Here is a 26,083-nt window from a genome sequence, read left to right as displayed (position 1 = left end):
GGCTGTTGAGTGTTCTCAAAGGAGGGAGTTGTTGGGGACAGTGGGGCATGGCCACTAGGTAACTCGAGGGGATGGAAGACCACGAGTGTCGATGAAGCCCCCTCACACTAGGCCCAGGTGTCCTTGGCCCCCACCTCCCGCCTGGGGGCACTCGTGGCAGCTCTGCGTACTAGGCCCAAGTGTCCTTAGCCCCCCGTCCTGGAGGCACTCACAGCAGGTATGCTGAGGATCTGCAACAATATGTTGCAGAGTCAGACTGCCTGAAACTAAACAAGGGCAAACAGGGCAGATATGGAAGAAAAATGCTGAATAAAGCAGCTTTATGTATAGTTTAACAAATGATACAAAAAACAAGGGAACTAGCTGGTAACTGGATTGGCTGGCTATATGGATAATTAGGGCAGCTTGCTATTGGATAAGTATGCTGAAGAAAGGATGTATAAAAGCCTGTGTAACTTCCTGCTCTGTGTGCAGAATTTGAGATTCTATTCTCCCTGTACCTTTTTGAAGCTTCAAATAAACTTTTCTGCTTCTCCACCCCATTGTGATTATTGGGTGAAGCACACCGGGTAGCGAAGCAACCCCTGCTGTTGTTTTGCCTCTCGGCACTGGGTGCCGGCAACACCAGTGACCGCAATATGGCTGCACAGGTGTCTGCAATAACTTTTTTTTAAAACCACTAATGATGTGCATGAAAGAACACCATTTAACTTTGGGTTTGCATGGTTGAGAGGGAAAAAAAAAAATCCTTATTTGTGAGATTAGTACTTTCAATAAAAAATAAAGACAACAACTAGGAATTTAAGAATACTATTTTAAAGTCACTTCTAAAGAGCAGAACCATACTTTAAGGATTATCAATCAAACCAAGAGGATCAGATTCTTCACTGGAGGTCCTGCTATTTTATTTTGTATACATGAGAGCATGCGCACGTGTGTCAACTAGTAAATAGAATTATCCTTGGACTGGCAATAGGACTGCTCCCACCAGCAAAAAGGCAGACCAATACAATGTTTGCTTTAAAATTACATCTAGCTTCAAGAAATTAAATCCAAGTATTACCTCTAATGCATACAGGCTCTGGATGACCTGCTATGTATAATAATTACCAATCCTGTAAATGAAGCCAATCCATAAGAAGTCTAAGCTGCACAGCCAATGCTAAACAAAATTATGAAAGTTTTCATACTGAAATTTACATTTTTTCCCCCAAAATGTATTTTAATATTCCTCACAAAACATATCATTTACTATACAATTAGACTAAAACCTTAAGTGCCTTAATAACGACTACATTAAATCAAAGATTTTCAAACAGGTCATACAATGATATATTTAGAAGTATCCTTATACTTATTTTTTTTTAAATAAAATTGTATGTTTCTTGAGAAAAAGAGTTGTTATATTTGCCATAACTGCAAAAAACTTTGGCAGCAATATGTGGCATGATTCATTATGATGCCATGTTCAATTCTTCTAAAATATTCCCTCAGTCCATTTTCCAGAAGATAGCTACAAGCTACTTTCAACAATGAATTAATCCAAAAAATATGATCAGTGATGAAAGACTGACCTTGTTAATCTGCAAAATTCAAGTGAAGCATGTACTACATTAACTTTAGTGGGGTTTCTGAATTTCTGGACATAAAGTTGTTTAGCGTTAAGAACACAGAAGTGCATACATTCTGACAGACAAAGCATGTTTCAGTCTATTTCGAATACTTTTTTATCCCAGCAGGTGAAGGAGATACAGATCTGACTGCTTTTAAGGAACTACTTTGTAAGTGTGCTAAATGTAAAATATTATTCATTCAGAGTGCCAACCGCATGCCAGGCCATCTAGAATGGATATGTTCTGTGCCCTGATGTGCTCAAAATCCAGTAGCAGACATGATGCAACAAGTGTGGGAGAGAAACAATAGTTGGGCAAGTCATAGGTTGGCGGGACAGAGGTTACAAAAATAAAAATTTAGGCTTACTTAGTTATATAGGCTTCTTTCTCCAAAATATGCCAAGTCTTTCAAGGAAAAGTGCTCCCTTAAACAAAACTCTCATTCACCCTTCCATGGTCACTATCCAACCATCTTCTGTTCCATGCCCCCAACATCAAAAGGAAGGACAAAAAGGCCTTTGGATGCCTACACCAGTTTTTCAGCAGCTCCAGCAGTGCTCAGAGCAGTTTCTGGCTCCTACCAATCTGGCCCTGCATCTGGGAGACGTTCTTCCGTTCAGGCCACACGGCTATAAGGCATTAAGCCTCTGAAGAACATTCTTCCTGATGATGTCAGGCTGGTAAAATTCCTGCTTGGCTTAGCATTTCTGCTGCCCAGAAGGGATACCTAGGTAAGTGTCAGGTTTCAGAGTAACAGCCGTGTTAGTCTGTATTCGCAAAAAGAAAAGGAGTACTTGTGGCACCTTAGAGACTAACCAGGTGCCACAAGTATTCCTTTTCTTTTTAGGTAAGTGTCAGTCTTCCTGTCTACTATACTAGGACAATAGGGAACTTGGGAGTGGGCTGCATACAGCATTAAGCTTCCAGTCAGCAAGCAGAATTGCCAGAAGGGCTGAATGGGAGCGGAGCAAAGAAAATTGGGCAACCAATTAGAGGGGAACAGGGGCGTGTGCAGGAATAAAAATTTGACGGCTCTTGTGGGGGCACATTCTGTGCCCCTGTGTGGCACCAGGGCCAGAAACACTGTCAGCTCTCCCCGCACAGCCCCAGGGCTGAAGGAACCCCATGCCCCTGCTTGCCACCTGGAGCGGAGAGGAGAGGACAACAACAACAACTGTAGGTATGTCGCTAGTCAGCAGGGAAGGTGGTGAGCTCAGCTGATGTCAGCCACATAAGTAATGTCTTGTAAGAAGGGGGTGAGGCTAAGGAAAAAGCCCTCTGCTGAACTGAACACGTCTGAAGCCATCTCAGTTTGAATGTGTCACCTGTTAGTAGTAAATGAGGCAGGGAGAGGCTGCATCTGGGATTTTTAGCTACAGATATGAAGTTAATCATTTTTGTCAACAATGCACACGAGCTCAATTTGCCAACAAACTGGAGGACACTGTATAAAAATTATGATTCTATTACTTGCTGCAGCAGTAAAACAGTTTAACTTGATTTTAGTAGGAAGATAAGTATTAGAGACTATTACAATCACAATTTTAACTACGACTATGATCAGAGCCAGGCCATTTCATTTCCAAATTAGTCAGACTTACACACTAAGACCTAAAATCCTAAAAAAATGTATGTATATTATGTAAAAAAAATCCTCAATCCTAAAAAGATGTATGTATATGCTTAACTTTGAAGTCTATGGGACTACTCACATGTTCAAGTGAAGCACATGTGTAAATAGTCACAGGACTGCAGCCCAACATTTAAAAACACATCTTTATAAACAATTACATATAGTTTAGGTGGATTTAAAAGAATTTGAAAAATGTCTGGGAACCTTTTGGGTGAAAAACCCTCGTCCTAAATCAGTAGAGGAAAGGCCCTGGGACAAATGAAGTACGTGGCTCAGAAAACAATAAGGGGTATTAAAGGATAAGTACCTGTGGGTTTGCAAAAAGCAGGAGAAGCTTTCTGATAAAGTGCTGTCCTCCTATAAGTATTAGACTTCTTATTCACCACACATACATAGGCAAGCTGCTCGTGTGAAACACACAGAAATAGAAATGTGTCACTTTGATCCATAAAATACAGCATAAGGAAAGAAATAAAATGCCATTTTGTTTAACAGCTTACACAGCTGCTAAACATTATTTGAATTTTAGAAATGAACTGTTTTGTAGTTTTCAAGTCAAAAGTGGTCTGAATGTTTGTTTGATCAATCTATATTAATAGACAGAATGAAAGACTGCAGAAAGGCAACTGCAAAACCACTAAGGAAACACTCAAGAAGGCTGAAAGATAGATCTGTCACTGTGCTTGCTGTTTGATCCACTGACAGATCTGCAACTGAGCGCATACATCAGACTGGGTCAGGATAGTAATTTTATAACCTCATGGTTTGTATTTTCTAAATGGATAATTACTGTGAGACAATCTTCACTCATTGATATATGTGCTTTCCACAACCAACACTCTGTCTAACTTTCCATGAGTGATGAACCTGAATACTTGGATGCTAATATCTAAACTGTATTCTTAAATTTACTCACCTAAATTTGGGTTACTGCTGATTATGCAGTATCTTATCACTTTAAAAACAAAACTTTGTATTTGTGGATAATCTAAGCACTATACCCAGATGTACAGACACTTTTTTCAGACTGTGTATTAACATTAGCTTCAATAAATTTTAACAATTTGTTTGCTGACATTGTAGAGTTGGAAACTGGTGCAGCTGATGGTATTGCAAAAGGAAAAAAGAACAGTTTTAGAAAATTTAGGGATCATGGTAGAATAAGATAAAAACTGGTTGGTTTGAATGTAGATGGCGTAACAGTGAATACGGGCTGTGTAACAGGAGAGTGCCTTTTAAGGAAAGGAGCTTCAAGCCTGCCCATTATCTTGGCCCTTTAAAGCAAGCAAATTTTGGGAGATATGGTTCCCAGAAGAACTCTGGGAAATGTAGGCTACAGCAAAGCAGACTGGGAAGGAATGGGTATATAGTGGCTCATGGCTCAGAGCAGGAAAGCCCAAGGACCTTCTATCAACATAGGAAAGCAGTACATCAGGGGTTGTGACAAAAAGGGCCTATGAAGAGGCTTAGGGACCACTCATCTGGTCCGAATTCCCCCACTGCATGATGCTACTCATGAAAAGACCTACCAACATCCCTATGAAGAAAGTAATAAAGATGACTCAGATCTATGGAACACTATTTTATCTTTCCAGTAAAAAGTTTTAGTAGTGTGAGCAGCATTATTTTAATGACAGAGATTAAAGTTGTAAAATTGCTTTTCTTTCCAGATCTCTGCTTTAACACTAAAACTAGGAGAAGAGACCTTGCTACAATAAAATAATAAACAACAAATTTGACTAAAGGAACAGAAGCCTTTATCATATGTCCAGCAAAATTAAAGTCTACCCATGGTGGGAAATCCTATATATTTTGAGATTTCATTGGGGTCCAGTGTACATGGGGAAAAAATCCAGAATGCTAATCGAGATAAGTATTTTGATAAAGGAAAACACTACAGAACTAGAATTAAAGTTGAGTATTGCTAGTGCAGTCTTTATTATCTATCTAATATTTAATTTTCTGGTGTGCTGGTATTCAGATGTATACAAAATATTTTACTACAAAAAGGTACATATCACAGTTTGAATTTAAGAGTTCTAATTGTTTAGTTTTTTGATTAAATTACGTACAGTAGGAGAAACACTGTCATTAGCAGTGATTTCTTACTTACAGGTCAAACATAGGCCTAGAATAGTGAATAATGCATAACATAGAAGTCTTACTGGAAATCTTAATATCATGATGTAACAGTTAGTGTACTTGTAATCCTTTTTAGTCAAAGGGTGAATACCTCTAGAATAAATAAATTCTGTATAATCCTATGCATGTATCTTGGATATTGCTTTAGAGCCAGACCCTGTACTCCTTTCCTAGACAAAACTCTCAGTACAGCTTGTACCATGATAGAGGTCTGAGTAAAGACTACATGGGAGATTTAAACAGACTTCGTGAAGATCCATGTAATGGGATCACCCAGTTTTGGGACTTGATGCATTTTCTTTAGGCTTTTTGATGAGCACCTTCTATTATAAGTATAAAATTAAAGAATTGAAGTTAGCTTAAAGGAGAAATAGTTATAGAAAGAAAGAGACAGAAATGAAGGCACCAATCTGCAAGTAAAATAAGGCAGTGAGAATAATAAGTAGTAGGGCTGTCAAGCAATTTAAAAAAAAAATCAATTGATATAAATGTTTGGATGTTTTCCACATTTTCAAGTATATTGATTTGAATTGCAACAGAATATAAAGTGTACAGTGCTCAGTTTATATTTATTATAAATATTTGCACTGTAAAGCGTATTTTTAATTCACTTAATACAAGTACTGTAGTACAATCTCATTTGTAAGTTCAACTTTCATGATAAAGAATTATGTAAAAACACCCCCCCCCAAAAAAAACCCCCAACAACCTGCATTCAAAAACAAAAATGTAAAAGTTTAGAGCCTACAAGTCCACTCAGTCTTACTTCTTGTTCAGCCAATCACCCAGACAAACAAGTTTGTTTATATTTGCAGGAGATAATGCTGCCCACTTCTTGTTTACAGTGTCACCTAAAATTGAGAAAAGGCATTTGCATGGCACTGTTGTAGCTGGTGTTGCAAGATGTGCTAAAGATTCATATGCCCCTTTGTGCTTCAACCACTATTCCGGAGGACATGCATTCACGCTGATGATGGATTCTGCTTGATAACAATCCAAAGCAGTGTTCATTTTCATCATCCGTGTCAGATGCCACCAGCAGAAGCTTGATTTTCTTTTTTGGTAGCTTGGGTTCTGCATTGGAGTGTTGCTCTTTTAAGACTTCTGAAAGCATGCTCCACAACACCCCATCTCAATCAGATTTTGGAAGGCACTTCAGATTCTTAAAGTCTCGGGTTGAGTGCTGTAGCTATCTTTAGAAATCTCACATTGGTACCTTCTTTGTGTTTTGTCAAAACGGCAGTGAAAAAGCGTTCTTAAAAAGAACAACATGCTGGGTCATCATCCAAGACTGCTATAACATGAAATATATGACAAAGTGCAGGTAAAACACAGCAGGAGACACACAATTCTCCCCCAAGGAGTTCAGTCACAAATTTAATTAACACTTTTAAAAAAAAAAAAAAAAAAAAAAAAGCGTCACAGATGCATATCCTCTGGAATGCTGGCCAAAACATGAAGGGGCATACGAATGTTTAGTATGCCTGGCATGTAAATACCTTACAATGCCGGCTACAAAAGTGCCATGCGAACGTCTGTTCCCACTGTCAGGCGACATTGTAAATAAGATGCGGGCAGCAGTATCTCCCGTAAATGTAAACAAATTTGTTTCTCTTAGCAATTGGCTGCACAAGAAGTAGGACTGAGTAGACTTGTAGGTTCTAAAGTTTTACATTGTTTTGTTTTTGAGTGAAGTTATGTAACAACAACAACAAAAAATCCTACCTTTGTAAGTTGCACTTTCACAATAAAGAGATTGCACTACAGTACTTGCATGAGGTGAAAAAAAATTTAAATAATTTTCAGTGCAAATATTTATAATAAAAATATAAAGTGAGTACTGTACGCTTTGTATTCTGTGTTGTAACTGAAATAAATATTTGAAAATGTAGAAAAACATCCAAAATATTTAATTAATTTCAATTGGTATTCTATTGTTTAACAGTGCAATTAAATCCAAGGTTAGTTAGTTAAAGAGTTAACTGTGATTAATCAACAGCCTTAACAAGTAGTATTACTGTAGTGTGGGAAGGATGTATGGTTTCAAAAGTAACAAATAAAATAAAGAACTGTGTCACGAAGTGGGGAATTTATTTGTATGAATGCTGTGTGCGCGTGCCTTAGTTTCCTCTATGTGCATGTTTAACAAGGTGGTAGGAAAGGGTGTTTATTGTTGCAGAGGACCAAGTGTGGTCCCACATAGTAGCCTGGACCCAGAAAGCCTGCACACTTTGTAACTTAGCAACTGATGGCCCGAAGGCCTACTCCATCTTGGGAGCCAGCCAGTTTTAACCAGCAGGAGAACTAAGGGCTGGAGACATCCCAGGTGATCTGTTTGCCCAGAAAAAGACGACAAACCAAGCAGGGGCCCTGGAAGTGGTACAGCGTGGGCCACTGGAAGAAGGGGTCACTTCTACACTGGGACAAAGAGCAGCCTGAGCCCATCTGGATGCTGGAAAGTCCTATTTTGGACTATGCTCAAGGCCCCTGAGAACTTTCTGTGCTGTATTCCAGATGTGCAATAAACCCTTCTTGTTTAAGCTGACAGAGAGTCATTCTAGTCTAGAAATCAGGGTTGCAGTGCTCCCTCTGGGTATGGAGGCCCTCTCAGGGGGTCCAGAGCGAGTGGACTCTCCAAGGAGGGCTCACGGAGACAGACAGGCCTGTTGAAGGCTCAGAGGTGCAGCTGCAGAAGGCAGTGGATGCTAGGGCTAACCCCCTAGAGAGAGTGACTCCAGAGAAGGGCTGTCACACACAGTGCTGTAGCAGCACACCTGTGCTTTCACAGCTTAATAGAGCTCTATACTTTGTTTTCTTTCTTTGGGATTGTGGCTTCAGTTTTGTAACTTGTTTGTGTGTGTAACATCTCTACATTTAAATAAGTAGGCACTAGCTATTTTGTAACCACATGATTAGAATCTAGCTTAATAAATTTTGGTAACCATTTATGCATAAGCCTGACTTGTTTTCTCTGGTCTACTGTAAAGCAGCCAACACAATTAAAGAACCTCAGCCGTTTTGGCTCTAAAGCCTGGCCATTAGGTGAGAGTACTAAGAGCCTAGCGTTGAGTTGTGCCGCCTCCACGGGTGGTTAGGACCTTGGGGCATCCGTCAGCCCGGGCTAGGCTGACGGATGCCCCAAGGTCCTAACCACCCGTGGAGGCGGCACAACTCAACGCTAGGCTCTTAGTACTCTCACCTAATGGCCAGGCTTTAGAGCCAAAACGGCTGAGGTTCTTTAATTGTGTTGGCTGCTTTACAGTAGACCAGAGAAAACAAGTCAGGCTTATGCATAAATGGTTACCAAAATTTATTAAGCTAGATTCTAATCATGTGGTTACAAAATTGCTAGTGCCTACTTATTTAAATGTAGAGATGTTACACACACAAACAAGTTACAAAACTGAAGCCACAATCCCAAAGAAAGAAAACAAAGTATAGAGCTCTATTTCAAAATATGTGTACACTAAAGATAGGAGATCAGGTGTGGGTGCTTCTTACCCTCCTTGCATCTCTCGATTCCAGCGGTGCCAAGCCAGGATCGGTCACTCAATTCCGCGGAAAGACGAATAAGGGACAAGGCGTAGGGACCCTCTTAGCTGCAGAAGCCTTGGGAGGCTGTCACTTATCTGACCAGCAGATAGATAGTGAAAAGCACTCAAAAATCATGGTGCTGTAGGTCCCCTACTTATACCTCTGTACTCCTTTATTCTCTTTCTCCTTTCTTATGCCAAATTGAGGCTGGTCTGTCTGGGTGATGCCAGCTTTCGCAAGAGTAGTTTACACTTGCAAGGGAGAGAAACAATAAGTGTCGACTACTGGACATTTCTTTTATCAGGGTAAATATTTTCCCAACTAGGATGTTGGTGTGTGTGCATCACGCTATTTAGTAGGGGCTAAGAGCCATGTCTGTCACAGGGCCTCTGCCTGCTGTGAGCTTAATCGTTGTATCTGCTCCCAGAGGCACACTGTAGCAGCACACCTGTGCTTTCACAGCTTCAAAGGCTGTGCTGGAATATATGTTAAGTGCCCTGTTCCGGCTTCCTCCTGTGTTTCCAGCAATGCTGGTCTGAGGGGGGGGGGCTGGCTGTCTGGCTACATTCCACCCCCTGATGCACCACACTACATCCCAGATTGCAAGGTGGCGGTGATGCCAGCACCTCTTGCCCTCCTTGGGGAAATCTAGAAATACCCAACAACCAAATTAGAGGATGAGGGTTCGCGGAATTGGTTAGGATCCCTTTTTAGCTCTAGGTATCTGATTTGCATGGAGGAAAGAGCAGTTTGAATCAAACGCTTCATAATACATAAAGTTACACAAAAAACAATTACAATAATTAAAATGGTTAAAACAGTATTCACAACCGAATGTAAAACGGGGAGAGGGAAAATCCCAAGTGTTGAGCTAACCATTGCATCCATGAGGTTTGTCCATTCTCAGCCACTGCATGTAGTGGTACACATTCAATTCCCAGTCCATTGGTTGAATCTAGCAAGGTGCACATCCAGCAATTTGTAGCACCAGCAGCTGAGGCGATGGTTTGGATTGCTCCCCGGAGAGGATGTTCTGGTATTGCCAAGGTGACTGGAGCCAACAGAAGGATCATGAGGGCTTGCAGGAACATATCTCTTGTGGGTCGTGTTCTAGCTAAAAAAACTTATTTTAAAACCAAAAGCAAAAATTACACCTGCTATTATAAGTAATGGCAAATATATATCAACAGTCCATAGTAGTCTCTAGTGATCAAACAGGTCTGCTGCATGGTCCATTTTGCTGACAGGTTAGCTGGCAGGTTGCTCGGAACCGTGGGACCATTCCTGCAATAAATCACATGGTCAGCCAGTCTTGGATGCGATCCAAGCCTCTGTAATGGTTATTAGCCTTTTATCAGCATTTAAAGCACTCCATACACCTTTCTCTTTATAGGCATGCAAAACGCAGGTAAAGGTTCCCAGGGCTGGGTGTTTAATCACAACAGTGTCTCCGGGAGCATACTTGGAACTGTGCAGTGGTGTTCTGGCAGGGGAGATAGCTTTCCCTGTAGGGAAGAATCCCCTGCTGATTGGACTTCCTGTAGGAGTCTGTCTGTTGTTTAATCTCTGCACCACTTCGTCCAGTCTGTCTCCCCATGTGCCATCAGTAGGCTTCAAGTGATTCTTTAGCAACCCATTCCAGCGCTCGACCATGCCATTAGATTGAGGTCGATATGGAAGGTGGAAGGTCCATTGGACTCCATGTTTAAGGGTCCATTCCCTTACAAGCTTATTCTTAAAATGCGAACCATTATCTGATTGGATTTCTTGAGGCATTGGGACAATTGCTGTTAAGCGGTTTAGTCCCATAACTGTGGACAACCCTGTTGCCAATCGGGTTGGATATGCAAAACCAATCCCTGAAACAATTTCTACCCCAGTCAAGATGTATTTCCACCTCTGCCTTGTAGTGGGCAGTGGTCCGACATAGTCGACCTGCCAGGTTGCCCATAGTGTTTTTCCATCTCTTAGCCTGGCAAACCGTTGTCCTTCTGCTATATGTTTTCTAGTCTCAGCACAAATAGTGCAGGCTTGCACCAGGTCTCTAGCCTGTCTGTGGGTGATAGGCCACCCCCTGATATGTGCTTGCCGCACTAACTCATCACTTCCTGTGTGTCCTAAATTATCATGTAACCATGAATATAAGCGTTCCCATTCGACTTGTGCGGTAAAGAGCTGGGCAGCTGCATCGGCTAAATTGTTTAACTGTGCAGCTGGGGTATTATTCCTCTGATGAGCTGAGACATGTCCTATAGACAGGGGTTGTTGCAGGGCATGCTGATATAACCACTTCCAGTATTCCAGTCCCCAGACTGGTTTACCTCCTATTTCCCAGTGGTTATTTTTCCAGTTAGTTATCCACTGAGTGGCACCTGCCCATACCGCATAGGAGTCCGTATATACTGTGGTGGCTCCTGCTTCACAGGCCAGTTTAATTGCAGCCAATTCTGCAAGTTGTGCTGACCCAACAATTCCAGCAGTTAGGGGTGCTGCAGAGGTGTCTGCAGGCACTGCTGCAGCTTTTCCCTTCCATTTTCCTTTTACCAGCCTGGCACTGCCATCAGTGAACCATACTCCCTCAGGCTTAGAAGGATCAAATGGGGCAGCATCCTTAATGGGAGACTGCTGTGGAGGTAGGCGGTATTCATCAGGCATTCCTACTTTCCATAGGGATTCCTGAATCATAGTGGGGTTTTGTGCAGTGTCTGCACTCCCTACCCTGTGGTGTATGTAAAGTGCCCATCTTTGGATAGTCATCTTTTGTGCTACACCAGGTGGTAACTCTTTCCCTTCCAATATAGGTTTAATGATTGGAAGAGGAGTGTGAATTGTGATGTCCTTATCCTGAGTTAATTCCTCAGTTTCTAAACATCCTTGGCCGTCGGCTAACAATGCTAGGGCTAACCCCCTAGAGAGAGTGACTCCAGAGAAGGGCTGTCACACACAGTGCTTTCCCCAGGAATTGAAATTGGGGGGGAGGGGTTGAACTTACAGGGGTGTGGGGGTGGTGTGCTGTATAGCACCATAGTAAAATCTGAAAAATGTTTCATGACCGTTTTAAAAAACGCACAAATTAAAAGTTGGCTACTCAAGCCTTCTGTGAAGCACTACATCTACATCCTTCTTGGTTTCTTGTTATAAAATTTTGCACAGTTCTGTTAATGAACTTCTTGAATGCAATGCATTCATCTTTGGTGGCTTCTTGTGTGTCCGGTACTTCCATTCCTTCAGTTCATATGCTCATTAGTTCATTCACATGATCAGGCAGAAGGCAACTTCTTTCAGAACACAAAATTCTATTCAACGATGAAAAAGAACACTCAACTGTAACTGTTGTTCCTGGGATGAAAGAAGTAGGAATTCATCTCTTGCTACTCCCAGTCACATAGCATAAAGATTTGGTCGAGCCACTAGTGATGATAAAAAAGAAGTTGCAGTCAAATCTTCATTCATTCGTCGTATGATATTCCACTGTGTTCAAATTCTCTATTCTATCCTGAGCACATGGAAGCCCCATTGCTGGTAGTGACTCACTCCACTCAACTGTCAGTGTTTTATTGGACAGGGATCTGTAAAAGCTACGTAGAGGTTGAGTAGAATCTAGAAGTCGCTGTTGTAGATTTTAAGAATCAAGTCTGTGTACTTTCAGTTGTCTTAACAAAACACTTCTTGTCTTCTTCACTTAAGGAATCAATATAAATGCCTTCATTAGTCAGCTTCTGGACTGAAGTTTTTGCTGCTTCTAGTACTTTTTCAATGGATAGCTCTCTGATTCATCCAAATGTAGCTTCTATTGCTAGACAAAGATCTACTACTGTTGTAGCAGATGCCTGGATAGCATTGTTTAATGACCCAAGTGGTTTCAACAGTACACTTACAAGAGAGAGAATGGCAATAGTCTTCTCTGAATGTAGTAGCAAAAGTAATTCACCAGCCTCACTACTTAGATCCATCCCATCTTGGTAGATACTTAAGTCAGTAATAACGGCTGGAGTAATTTTAAGACAACAGCTAAGGATTGCTCATGAGAAAGCCAGAGGGTTTTCCCAGGTTGGACTAGTTTGAACTTCAGTCCCAGTGTATCTTCTATATTTTCCAAGATATTCAGTCTTTTTGGACTTTTCTGAAAGAAGAATACAATGAAGACATTAAATGTATAGCTTTTTAAAGATGTCTTTTGAAGAATCTGCAGCTTGTACTAGCGCTAGTTGGAGTAGATGGACTCTGCAATGTGTATAGGAGAGATTAGGGTTACACTTTTCTCTGAGCAAAGCTTGTACTTCACCATGTCTTCCAGAGAAATGTGCAGCTCCATCAAATGCACAAGCAGCCATCTGTTTGGGGTCCAACTGACAAGCATTTAACTCTAAGATGTGGGTTGTCACAGATGCAGCCGATGTGTCTTCTATAAACTTGAAGATATAGAAATGCATCTACTGGCCTACCACTGACATCAAGATAATGTACACAATGACTTAATACTTGATGCCCATTTGCATCAGTGCATTCATCAGCCCTGTATGCAAATTTTTTGAATGTGATGAGAGAGTTCTTCACTTTTTCAATTGTTGAGTCTTTCACTGTTGCACCACATGCTTCTAGCCAGTCAGTTGAGCTTCTTGCAGAAAGCTAGTGAGCATTTGCTGGTCTTGTTCGGAACCAGTGTTCAACTTCAGGATGAACAAGTGACAATGCACTTAACACTGGCCTCCAGTTTGTAGTGTGTGGTATCTCTTGCTTAAATAGAAAGTATGATGCCATATTTGTTCGCATGAACTGTGTTGTGTCTCTAGCATTCTTAACAGCCTCATTAACACTCCCTGGTGTTGTCCTGGGTCAGTGGAGACTCAAAGTTCAGAGGTGCTTTCACATGAGTTCACCTCCCAGGTGGTGGGCAAGAAAGCACCTTGCTCGTTCCTCCAGCTACTCACTGTTTGCTCTGGCCACTGTTCTTCATTGTGCCACCGTTCACTCCATCGCTCTGTTGCCAATGGCCCTATGCCATCATTGTCTGCTGCCACTGTGACCTCTGTGAGTTGGTCTCTTGAGGTTCCACCCAGCTCTGAGCCCTGGTCTACACTTCAGGGTGAGGTTGAATTTAGCCGCGTTCGGTCGATTTTAAAATGGATGCATCCACACAACCAACCCCGTTCCCATCAACTTAAAATCGACTTCTGTACTCCTCCCCGGCAAGGGGAGTAGTGATAAAAATCGACCTTGCTGGGTCAAATTTGGGGTAGTACGGATGCAAATCAACATTATTGGCCTCCAAGAGCTATCCCAGAGTGCTCCAATGTGACCGCTCTGGACAGCACTTCCAACTCCGATGCACTAGCCAGGTACACAGGAAAAGCTCCAGGAAATTTTGAATTTTATTTCCTGTTTGGTCAGCGTGGTGAGCTCAGCAGCACAGGTGACCATGCAGTCCCCCCCAGAATTACAAATGAGCTTTAGCATGGACCGAAAGGGAGATACTGGATCTGATTGCTGTATGGGGAGAAGCATCTGTGCATGCAGAACTCCAAGCAAAAAGAAGAAATGCGAATATATTTGCCAAAATCTCACAGGGCATGATGGACTGAGGCTACAACAGGGACACTCAGCAGTGCCATGTGAAAGTTAAGGAGCTCAGGCAAGCTTATCAAAAGACACACGAGGCAAACGAACACTCCGGGTCAGACCCTCATACATGCCGCTTCTATGATCAGCTGCATGGCATTCTAGGGGCGGGGGGGGGACCCTATCACTACCCCACCACTGTCCGTGGACACCTGCAAGGGAGCGGGGGGGGCTCATGCAACAGGGAGGAGGATTTTGTGGTGGAGGAGGAGGAAGAGAATGCGCAGCAGGCAAGTGGTGAATCCATTCTCCCCGGCAGCCAGAACCTTTTCATCACCCTGGACCCAATACCCTCCAAAGGCAGAATCCCCAATCCTGAAGCTGGAGAAGGCAGCTCTGGTGAGTGCACATTTGTAACTACAGTACAGGGTTTAAAAGCAATAATGTTTAACTTGTCCTGAAGAATTGGGATGCATTCACGGCCAGTATAGCTACTGGAAAAGTCTGTTCACATGTCCCTGGAGGATTCCTGCTCCATCCCCAGACATCTCCATGAAGCTCTCCTGGAGGTACTCTGAAAGCCTTTGTAGAAGGTTTCTGGGAAGTGCTGCCTTATTTTGTCCTCCACGGTAGGACACTTTACCACAGCAAGCCAGTAGCAAGTATTCTGGAATCATGGCAGCGAAAGGTCCTGGGTTTTGGTCGCATTCAAGCAACATTCGGTCTCTATCTTTCTGTGTTAGCCTCAGGAGAGCGATATCATTCATGGTCACTTGGTTGAAATAGGAGAATTTTTGTAAGGGAAGAGTAAAAGGACCCCATTCATGCTGGGCTGTTTGCGCTTGGGTAAACGGGATCATCCCAGACAATAACCACGTGGGGGGGTGGTGGGAGGTTTGTGCTGCACATCTACCCGAAAACCGCAGCCCCTCCTTTTGAATGTGAAACCCAACCCATTGCTTGCTATGGGAAAGGATGGCACTGCAGTTTGAAACCATTCCCACATCTTATGCATAAGAAGCCAACCCTGCGTACCCTGTGCCTTACCATGGTTGCCTAGAAACTGAATTCTGTTGCCCAGCCATGTGTGATGTATCACCATACCAGCAGGTGCTCAATATAAAAGGCAAAATGCAACCTTGTACCTAACGCACATGTGCTGTCTGCTGTGAGTTGCTTGATTCACTGTGAAAGAGTATCCCTTTTGCTCTCAGAAATGTATCATCTTAAATTTTACACTCCCTTTTTATCCCCCCAGGTGCAAATGTTTCTACGCTCCCCCATCATCTCCGTCCCTGACGTTATCACAGATTAGAAAGCGGAAAAAAAAAAAAAAAAACGCACTTGCGATGACATGTTTTCCGAGCTCATGCAGTCCTCCTGCACTGATAGGGCACAGCTTAATGTATGGAGGCATTCAGTGTTCGAGGCCAGGAAAGCATTAAGTGAGCGTGAAGAGCAGAGGCAGGAGTGCGAAGCTGAAGCTAATGGGGGAGCAAACTGACATGATGAAGCATCTGGTGTAGCTGCAGAAAAGCCAACAGGAGCACAGACCCCAGCTGCATCCATTGTATAGCCACCTGACCTCCTCACCCAGATGCCCAAGAACGCGTCGGGGGAGGCTCCAGGCACCCAGCCATTCCACTCCAGAGGATGGCCCAAGCAACAGAAGGCTGTCATTCAAACAGTTTGATCTGTAGTGTGGCTACAAAAGCAATGTGGCCTTGTCCTTCCCTCCTCCCGCACCCCACCTGGACTACCTTGTCAGTTATCTCACTTTTTTTTTTTTAAATTAAGAATGCATGGTTTCAAAACAGTAGTTACTTTATTTCAAAGGGGAGAGGGAGGGTGGTTTGGTTACACAGAATTAAAATCAACCGAGGGGGGCGGGTTTGCATCAAGTAGAAACACACACAGCAGTCACACTGTAGCCTGACCGGTCATGAAACTGGTTTTCAAAGCCTCTTTGATGCGCAGCGTGCCTAGCAGTACTCTTCTAATTGCCCTGGTGTCGGGTTGCTCAAAATTGGATGCCAGGAGATTTACCTCAACCTCCCACCCTGCCATAAATGTCTCCCCCTTACTCTCACAGATATTATGGAGCACACAGCAAGCAGCAATAACAATGGGAATGTTGGTTGCACTGAGGTCTGACCTAGTCAGCAAACAGCGCCAGTGAGCTTTTAAACGTCCAAAGACGCATTCTACCACCATACAGGACTCCTTAAACCACTCACACTATCCATCCCAGTAACTGCAGAACACCAGGCCATTCAAACCATTGTTACAGCTACTACCAGGAATAGTACTGGAAGACACTGCACCCATAAGGTTTTAAAAGAGTTTGTTTCTCCTCCTCAAATACTGTTGCAAGACAATGCAAAGGTCTGGAAAGTCCTGGGTCTCCTGTTGCTTGCACCTGGGAGACACCTACATGTACAGATGTACTATCTTACAGATGGAGTTGCTGGCATGTCAGTTCAACTGGGGAAAACTGCACAATACAGTTGAGATGCTGGGGAACTGGTGAAAACCACTAGGCTATGAATGGTAAATTTTAAATGGTAGCTGGAATTAACCACTGTTGATGTGGATCCAATTAACCAATGTTTTGTTTCACACCAAAATTCACTGCAGTGATAAATGGAACGACTTTGCATCCCATACCCATTTTTCATAATGTAACTGAATTACAGGCTGAATTGAGATTACAGAAGTGCACTTTAAAAGCAGTACCCAAGTTTGGGCATCCTATTCCTCCCTTGAACCTAGATCTTAAAAGCTCAATAGCCATGAACAGGGAATTGAAGAGTTAACTAGCCCCTTCTGGTGGGAACAAGTATACACATGGAGATTATATCCATGATGAAGAGGGATAACAACCAAAACTCTAAATGACAAAATGTGATTGTGGTAATTTTAATTTTGACAGTACAAGTTTATTAGTTGTACAAGATGTTGCAAAATTATAGAAGTATATTTGACATGCTTAATGTAATAAAACCAACATAGCATGTAGGGTTTTAAGGTAGGAAATGTAGAAGATATATAGGCAGTAAAGGAGGTCCTAATCAGCAAGTAAAAGAAGGCCATGAGAATAAGTAGTATTATTGTAGTGTTGGAAGGATGTTACGGTTTCAATCAATAAAATAAAGAATTACAGTAAAAAGACAAAGAAAAAAAGTGTCTTAAAAGAAACAAACCCAAACCTTCCCACTGTTCTGCTGGTAAGCAAGCCAGGTGGGGGACAAGAGAAGATAAGAAAAGGAAAGGCCTTGGAAAGAACAGAGGCTATAAATCTTATCTGGATTAAGACTGGAAATAAGGTGAATTGTCTCAAGTTGGTTTTTAGCTCAACTCAGTAACTGTCAGTTACATCACTTGTTTGTTAAAGCAGTGGTCCTGGTACTCAGAGGTCTTCCGGGGGTACATCAACTCATCTAGATATTTGCCTAGTTTTACTACAGGCTACATAAAAAGCACTAGCGAAGTCTGTACAAACTAAAATGTCAGACAATGATTTGTTTATACTGCTCTGTATACTATGCACTGAAATGTAAATACAGTATTTATATTCCAATTGATTTATAATTATATGGTAAAAATGAGAAAGTAAGCAATTTTTCACTAATAGCCTGCTGTGATACTTCTTTGTATTTTTAGGTCTGATTTTGTACAGTTTTCAGTGAGGTGAAACTTGGGGGTACACAAGACAAACCAGACTCTTGAAAAAGAGGTACAGCAGTCTGGAAAGGTTGAGAGTCACTTTCAAAGGGTATAACAAGTAAACTCTTACAGAGGTTCATTGCTAAAAACTGCCTGTCCATGTTGGAGCCAACCAATACGGGTCTAAGCACTCCTGGCATTAGCCCATTTCAAAATATCTTGATCAAATGCTTATAAATGTTTTGGATGTTTTGTTTTGGACCTCAAAGGGTAAGAAGTGCAGCCAGTAGGGAAGCAAGATTAATAAAATTAATGCCTTGACAATCCCTCCCTCACTGTCTTTCAAGACCCACCCTCATTACACAGGCAGGTTGTGACCCTCCTGGTCAGTGGTGGATTACCCACTGGGTCTATGGGGCCAGTGCCCAGGGGTCCTGGCCAACTGGGGGGCCCCCAGTGGTGGAAGCCCAGAGTCCCAGCCACCGGGACCAAAGAAGCCCCCACAGCAGCAGCGCCCCGACTAAGTCAGCAGCCATGGGACAGGAGAAGCTTCTCCCACTAGCAGCCCCCAACCCCATCAGAAGCCGTGGGGCAGCAGGACAAGCCTCCACTCCCAACCCACTCTCCAGCAGAAGTGCTGGGCCAGGAGAAGCCCCAGTGCCCTGACCCTGGTCCTCCGCAGAAGTGCTGAGGTGTGTGTGGGGGGGGGGGGGAGGGGGGGGCAGCCCCAGCAGCCAGACCCGCGCTGCAGCCCTGGGACTGAAGGAGCTCTCACTTCCCACTGTGGCGCCAGGGCTGCGGGGACAGAGCTTCTCCGGTCTGGGGGGTGGGTGCAGAAAGGAGCAAAAAGGGGTTGCCGGGCTGCAGTGGGGGGCGGGGGGCGGGAGAAATGGAGGGGACCCTGGGTGGAACTGGGGTGGACCCCGAGGAAGGAGCAGAAGGGTGGGGGAGGGCCCCCCACTTGCTCTGGCCCAGGGCCCCAGGAAATCTTAATCTGCCTCTGCTCCTGGTTGAGAAATTCTGAACTAGACAATCTTGTTCTTGAATGCCACAGAAGTGATTGATGTCCAACTCTAAAGCTAGACAAATCTAGGTGAGGTGACCACAGACCCTCTTAATGGGCACAAGTTTATCTTAGGCCCCAAATCTTGCAAACTTTAACTATGCAACGTGTCCCATCAGCAACAGAAATACTTTTGCACTTAAAGAACCTGCAAGGATTTGCAGGATTAAGGCTAAATTTGAACTATGCATTTAAAAAAAAAAAAAAAAAAAAATCATGAAGTGCTTTGAAATCTACTGATGTTAAGTACTATGTAAGAGGTAGGTATTGTGTGATTCTACGTAAATTTTACTAGATAACAAGCTTTCTAAGTTTTATTAAAACTTCCTAGGAGAAAATTCAGGACTTCCCCCAGATGGGGAAAAGGAAGCCTAGAATACTAAGGCAAAAGCTCGGATAGTAAAACTAAGCTCTCTAATCAGAATGTCACGAATTCCATAACGTACATTGGTTAAGTAAGGCCAAAACTGAATTTCAAATACTTTAAAACGTAAACATGTATTTGTAATGTGAATGGGCATGTCAGTGACTGACAATTAAAGCAGATTTTTATCCTAAAGTCTGATCCTGCAGACACTTACATACACAAACTTTCCACATGTTGAAGTTCAATGGGACTATTTATATGCATAAAATAAATTAAGTGCATAAGTGCACTTCGGGATTATGCCATAACCTAACTTTTAAACTTGAGCACAGATCTAATCAAAGGAAGGCAAACAACCTGAAGGCCAGTCCTTGCTTACAAACAGCCCCCTAACCTGAAGCAAATACTCACCAGCAACCACACTCCACACAACAAAAACACTAACCCAGGAACCTATCCTTGCCACAAAGCCTGTTGCCAACTGTGTCCACATATCCATTCAGGGGACACCATCATAGGACCTAATCACATCAGCCACACTATCAGAGGCTGATTCACCTGCACATCTACCAATCTGATATATACCATCATGTGCCAACAATTCCCCTCTGCCATGTACATTGGCCAAACCGGACAGTCCCTACATAAAAGAATAAATGGACACAAACCAGATGTCAGGAATTATAACAGTCAAAAACCAGTCAGAGAACACTTCAATCTCCCTCGTCACTCAATTACAGACCTAAAAGTCACAATATTACAACAAAAAAAACTTCAAGACAACTCCAACGAGAGACTACTGAATTGGAATTAATTTGCAAACTCGACACCATTAAATTAGGCTTGAATAAAGACTCAGGAGTGGATGTGTCATTACACAAAATAAAACTATTTCCCCATGTTTATTTTTCCCCCCTACTGTTCCTCACACGTTCTTGTCAACTGCTGGAAATGGCCCATCTTGATTATCACTACAAAAGGTTTTTTTCCTCTCCTGCTGGTAATAAGAAAAGGAGTACTTGTGGCACCTTAGACACTAACCAATTTATTTGAGCATGAGCTTTTGTGAGCTACAGCTCACTTCATCGGATGCATACCGTGGAAACTGCAGAGGACATTATATACACACAGAGACCATGAAACAATACCTCCTCCCACCCCACTGTCCTGCTGGTAATAGCTTATCTAAAGTGATCATCAAGTTGGGACATTGCCAGCACAAATCCAGGTTTTCTCACCCTCTGCCCCCCCAACACAAACTCACTCTCCTGCTGGTAATAGCCCATCCAAAGTGACCACTCTCTTCATAATAGTTCACCTTAACTGATCACTCTCATTATACTGGTTTCAGAGTAACAGCCGTGTTAGTCTGTATTCGCAAAAAGAAAAGGAGTACTTGTGGCACCTTAGAGACTAACCAATTTATTTGAGCATGAGTTTCGTGAGCTACAGCTCACTTCTGAAGTGAGCTGTAGCTCACGAAAGCTCATGCTCAAATAAATTGGTTAGTCTCTAAGGTGCCACAAGTACTCCTTTTCTTTTTTCTCATTATACTGTGTATAACACCCATTGTTTCATGTGGTGTGTGTGTGGGGGTATGTATATATATCTATCTTGCTACTGTATTTTCCACTGCATGCATTCGATGAAGTGGGTTTTAGCCCACGAAAGCTTATGCTCAAATAAATTTGTTAGTCTCTGAGGTGCCACAAGTACTCCTGTTCTTTTTGCGGATACAGACTAACACGGCTGCTACTCTGCAACTTGAAGTTAGGAATTAACAATATTTAGATGTACCAAAGCTGACCAAACAGTAGATGGTGCTATAATTGCATGTCTTGTGAAATCAAGTGTTCAGAATGCTCTTCTACTTAAAAGTTTTGTTTTTAAATCAGAAAAAAGAAGAGAGATCTGTATAATGGTAGTGCCAGGAAACTCTAATCAGACGATAATCTTTGGTTTCAGAGTAATTGTCTGATTAGAGTTTCCTGGCACTACCATTATACAGATCTCTCTTCTTTTTTCTGATTTAAAAACAAAACTTTTAAGTAGAAGAGCATTCTGAACACTTGATTTCACAAGACATGCAATTATAGCACCATCTACTGTTTGGTCAGCTTTGGTACATCTAAATATTGTTAATTCCTAACTTCAAGTTGCAGAGTAGCAGCCGTGTTAGTCTGTATCCGCAAAAAGAACAGGAGTACTTGTGGCACCTCAGAGACTAACAAATTTATTTGAGCATAAGCTTTCGTGGGCTAAAACCCACTTCATCGAATGCATGCAGTGGAAAATACAGTAGCAAGATAGATATATATACATACCCCCCCACACACACACCACATGAAACAATGGGTGTTATGCTCAAATAAATTGGTTAGTCTCTAAGGTGCCACAAGTACTCCTTTTCTTTTTTCTCATTATACTGTGTATAACACCCATTGTTTCATGTGGTGTGTGTGTGTGGGGGTATGTATATATATCTATCTTGCTACTGTATTTTCCACTGCATGCATTCGATGAAGTGGGTTTTAGCCCACGAAAGCTTATGCTCAAATAAATTTGTTAGTCTCTGAGGTGTCACAAGTACTTCTGTTCTTTTTACTATAATCTTTGGCACCAATCCTGCAAACATTTACACATGCCTTTAAATCAAAGGGACTATTGCTTGGCATTAAGGACATGCATAAGTGTTTGCAGAACTGTGCCTAAACAGACAATAAGTTGAGAAAGCCAATTTCTCCCATGCATCGGGAGGCTTCAAAAGAGTGTTTCTTTGGACAACAAGGCTGTATTATGTTGAGGCCTGCGGTTAATTAGAGTAAGATTCCAAAATCTACTTCCAAAGAAAGTTGTGGATTTAATGTACTACTTTAAAACGCAAAGCAATTAGGAATATTTGTCCTGTCAATACAGGATTTTTTGATCTAAACAGTGGAAATACAATTTCTTGTCATTTGGTAAATTGCAACAAATATTGTATTTATTTCAGTGCCATTGTTTGCACTTTTAGATGAAACCTCAAGAAGACCACCCCATGGTACAGCTATTATATTTCTAGACTTGGCAAGAACTAGAGCAGGGGTCGGCAACCTATGGCACGTGTGCCAAAGATGGCATGCGAGCCAATTTTTAATGGCACGCTGCTGTCTGGGACCCTGGCAGACAGCAGCGTGCCATTAAAAATCCTGCCCAGCCCCACCCCCGCTCTCTCCTTGCAGGGCAGGCAAGCTTCCCCCTCCCCGCGCCTCTTCCCCCAGCATGCTGGATTCCTGCCCCTCCTCCTCCCTCCCTGTGGAAAAGCGGAGCAGCAGCACGGTCTCTGGTCCGGGGACCTTGGGGAAGGGGGGTGGAATTGGCATATCCCCTCCAGGTCCCTGCTGTGAGCCGCCCACACCCCAGACCCCTGCCCTGACCTCTGCATCCCCCACACCCAGACTCTTGCACCCCCCACATCCCCATCCTGAGCACCAAACGGAGCTCCTGCACACACACACCCCACATTCCCACCTGCACCCCATGCACCAAATGGGAGCTGCCCAGGTAAGCGCTCCACACCCAAACCTCCTGCCCCAACCCTGAGCCCCCTCCCTCATTCTAGCTCCTGGCCAGACCCTGGACCCCAACCTGCTCCTTCACCCCCAGTCCTGTTCTCAGCGCACTCCCACCCTCATCTCAGTGCAGAGAGAGGAAGAGAATGGCTAGAGCCAGGGAGAAGGTAGGTATGTAGACAGGATCAGGACCCCAGACCAGCAGCAGGCTGAGCGGGGCTGGCAGCTAGGACCTTGACTGGCAGGAGCTGGTGGACGGAACCTCAGACCGGCAGCAGGCTGAGCTGCTCAGCCCACTGCTGGTGTGGGGTCCCGGCCGCAAGCCCTGCTCAGCCCACTGCCGGTCTGGGGTTCTAGCTGCTGCCCCTTGCCAGCCGGGGTCCCGGTCACAGGCCCCGCTCAGCCTGCTGCTGGCCTAGGTGAACAGAACCCCAGGCCGGCAGCAGGCTGAGCGGGCCAGTGGTGTAAGATCAGCATTTTAATTTAATTTCAAATGAAGCTTCTTAAACATTTTGAAAACCTTGTTTACATACAACAATAGTTTAGTTACAGAATATATAGACTTATAGAGAGAGACCGTCTAAAAAACTTTAAAATGTATTATTGGCACGCGAAACCTTAAAGTGAATAAATGAAGATTCAGCACACCACTTCTAAAAGGTTGCCAACCCCCTAATTAGAGCTTTACTTGGCTGGCTAAGTATCAAGCCTGCCCTGTTTAGGACAAATCTCCAGCATGTTTGCATGACTTCAAGGAGTTGAACTTCTAAAACTAACATCAGGTTGCCTTAATGAGACACAGAGGAGATTATAATTTTTATTTACCTATAAAAATTTAACTAGAAAGTGGAGCATAAAAAACAGGTTTTGCTTGACCTGCTCATACAGGTTGGGACACTGACTAGGTGAACAATATTTATCACACTTTCACCTTGGCAAGATTGAACACGGCTCTGGTATCAGGGGCAGGGCGCCGGGGGGGCGGGGCACCAAGGAAGGGAGCGCGGGAGGGAAGCCCCACAGGGAGGGCGGCGGGGGGCTGGGATCCACCGGGTCTCCCCCCCCGCCCATTACCTGAGCCGCGCCCGGGCAGAGACGCCGAAGAAGCGGCCCGGTGTCCGGACAGCGACGCTGACGACACCGACACCGCCCGGCCTCCCCACGGCTCCCCGGAACGCGGCCAGGAGCCAGCGGCAGGAGGAGGCCGTGGAGGCCCGCAGGAGGCTGGCGGTGCCCGGAGCAGCCATAGCAGAGGTAGACAAGAAGAAAACACAACCGACCCCGTCCACAACGAGTAAAGTCCACCCGCTTATACACCCGGCACAAGCTATGGCTATTCCCCAAGGCACTTACGTCTTCTACGGGGCGTAGCCCTCGCTCCACTTGCAAGTGAGTGGTGATAGTTGGTACGCAAAAGGCGCAGAGCAAGCTCCTCCTTCTGTGCAGGAGATACGCAACGTACGTAGAACCGTCCTCTAGTCTACAGCTGCGGGCAAGTAAATTGCGTAGCGTGCTCCTTGTTTGAAGCTGTGGAAGGGGTTAGGCCGTATCCCGGGCGCCCTCCCCAACCTCGCCCCCTGTCTCATGCTCCAGCCCCCTGCCCTCCAGTCACCCCTCTGGGTGCCCCCACATGCAGCCCCTCCAATGCCCCTACCTGCTGTTGCAGCCCCCACTGCTTGTCTCTGGCCACTGCACAGTGCCGCCATGAGCCCCAGCTCTCAGGAGCTGGCTTCTCAGTCGCTTGGCCCCAGCTCCCCTGTCACAGGGTTTGCGGAGACTGACAGTCCTCTTTACTCTCCATTCTTCCAGGGGTGACCGGTTCACCCATCGCCCCATTTCTAGTATGCAGCAGGGCCCTCACCTCCCCCTGGATCTAACAGGTCAGAAGGATCATTATCGCCCTTTCCCTAGTGGGGCTGGATCCTAGCAAACTGACCTCAGCTCTGTTCCCCATCTTTTACAGGAAGGGCACCAGGCAAGCCCCAGCCGCAGGAAGCCAGACTCCTGTACCCAGTTTGATAAAACTTTTCACACTGTCATGTAATCTTATTATGGCAAGGGTCAGCACAGTTAAACATAGTTCTTTATTTTTGCTTGTGAGGAAACCTTTAGTCTTGGAAGAAAATGCTGTGGTGCTGTTTATATCTTGCAGTTTCTATAGGAGATCTGTGGCAAGCATCAAGGGAACTTGCTGTCTGCCTTAATATCTCCAGCTAGAGTCAATTATTGAGGCAGAGTTGCACCATGGGCTTTGGTGTTGGAATTGAATACCTGGAAGAGGGGATTGCCGGTATGCCATTTGTGATCACTTCTATTTCAGGATTGGCATATATTTGTGAATAAAACAAGTTACACTAAGAATATTCTCAGACTCTTTCTCCTCCCAGGTGGGAACCAGCAAACCTCCCGATATCTGATTCCACTCAGCAAAGGAATGACAATACATGCTCGTTCACCTGCACATCTACCAATGTGATATATGCCATTATGTGCAAGCAATGCCCCTCTGCCATGTACATTGGTCAAACTGGACAGTCTCTACGTAAAAGAATAAATGGACACAAATCAGATGTCAAGAATTATAACATTCGTAAACCAGTCGGAGAACACTTCAATCTCTCTGGTCACGCGATTACAGACATGAAAGTTGCGATATTACAACAAAAGAGCTTCAAATCCAGACTCCAGCGAGAAACTGTTGAATCGGAATTCATTTGCAAATTGGATACAATTAACTTAGGCTTGAATAGAGACTGGGAGTGGCTAAGTCATTATGCAAGGTAACCTATTTCCTCTTGTTTTTTCCTACCCCCTTCCGCCCCCCTTGTTCCTCAGACGTTCTTGTTAAACCCTGGATTTGTGCTGGAAATGGCCTACCTTGATTATCATACACATTGTAAGGAGAGTGATCACTTCAGATAAGCTATTACCAGCAGGAGAGTGGGGTGGGGGAAG

The 26,083-nt window shown here is 43.8% G+C and overlaps 1 protein-coding gene across 1 annotated transcript in view; it reads right to left on the bottom strand.

The window, feature by feature from the left end:
- FDX1 (ferredoxin 1) overlaps nucleotides 1-24,432 on the bottom strand; it is a 55,601-nt gene extending 31,169 nt beyond the window's left edge. The window contains exon 1 of the mRNA XM_077809010.1: nucleotides 24,203-24,432. Coding sequence (XP_077665136.1) covers nucleotides 24,203-24,375 — 173 coding nt within the window. The 5' untranslated portion in view covers nucleotides 24,376-24,432. The remainder of the gene's footprint in view (nucleotides 1-24,202) is intronic.
- Between the last annotated feature and the right edge of the window lie 1,651 nt (nucleotides 24,433-26,083).

The sequence above is a fragment of the Eretmochelys imbricata genome, chromosome 1 (assembly GCF_965152235.1).
Source record: "Eretmochelys imbricata isolate rEreImb1 chromosome 1, rEreImb1.hap1, whole genome shotgun sequence".
Classification (NCBI taxonomy): domain Eukaryota; kingdom Metazoa; phylum Chordata; order Testudines; family Cheloniidae; genus Eretmochelys; species Eretmochelys imbricata.
The sequence above is the reverse complement of the archived record's forward strand: the minus strand, read 5'-3'. Positions and strand labels throughout refer to the sequence as shown.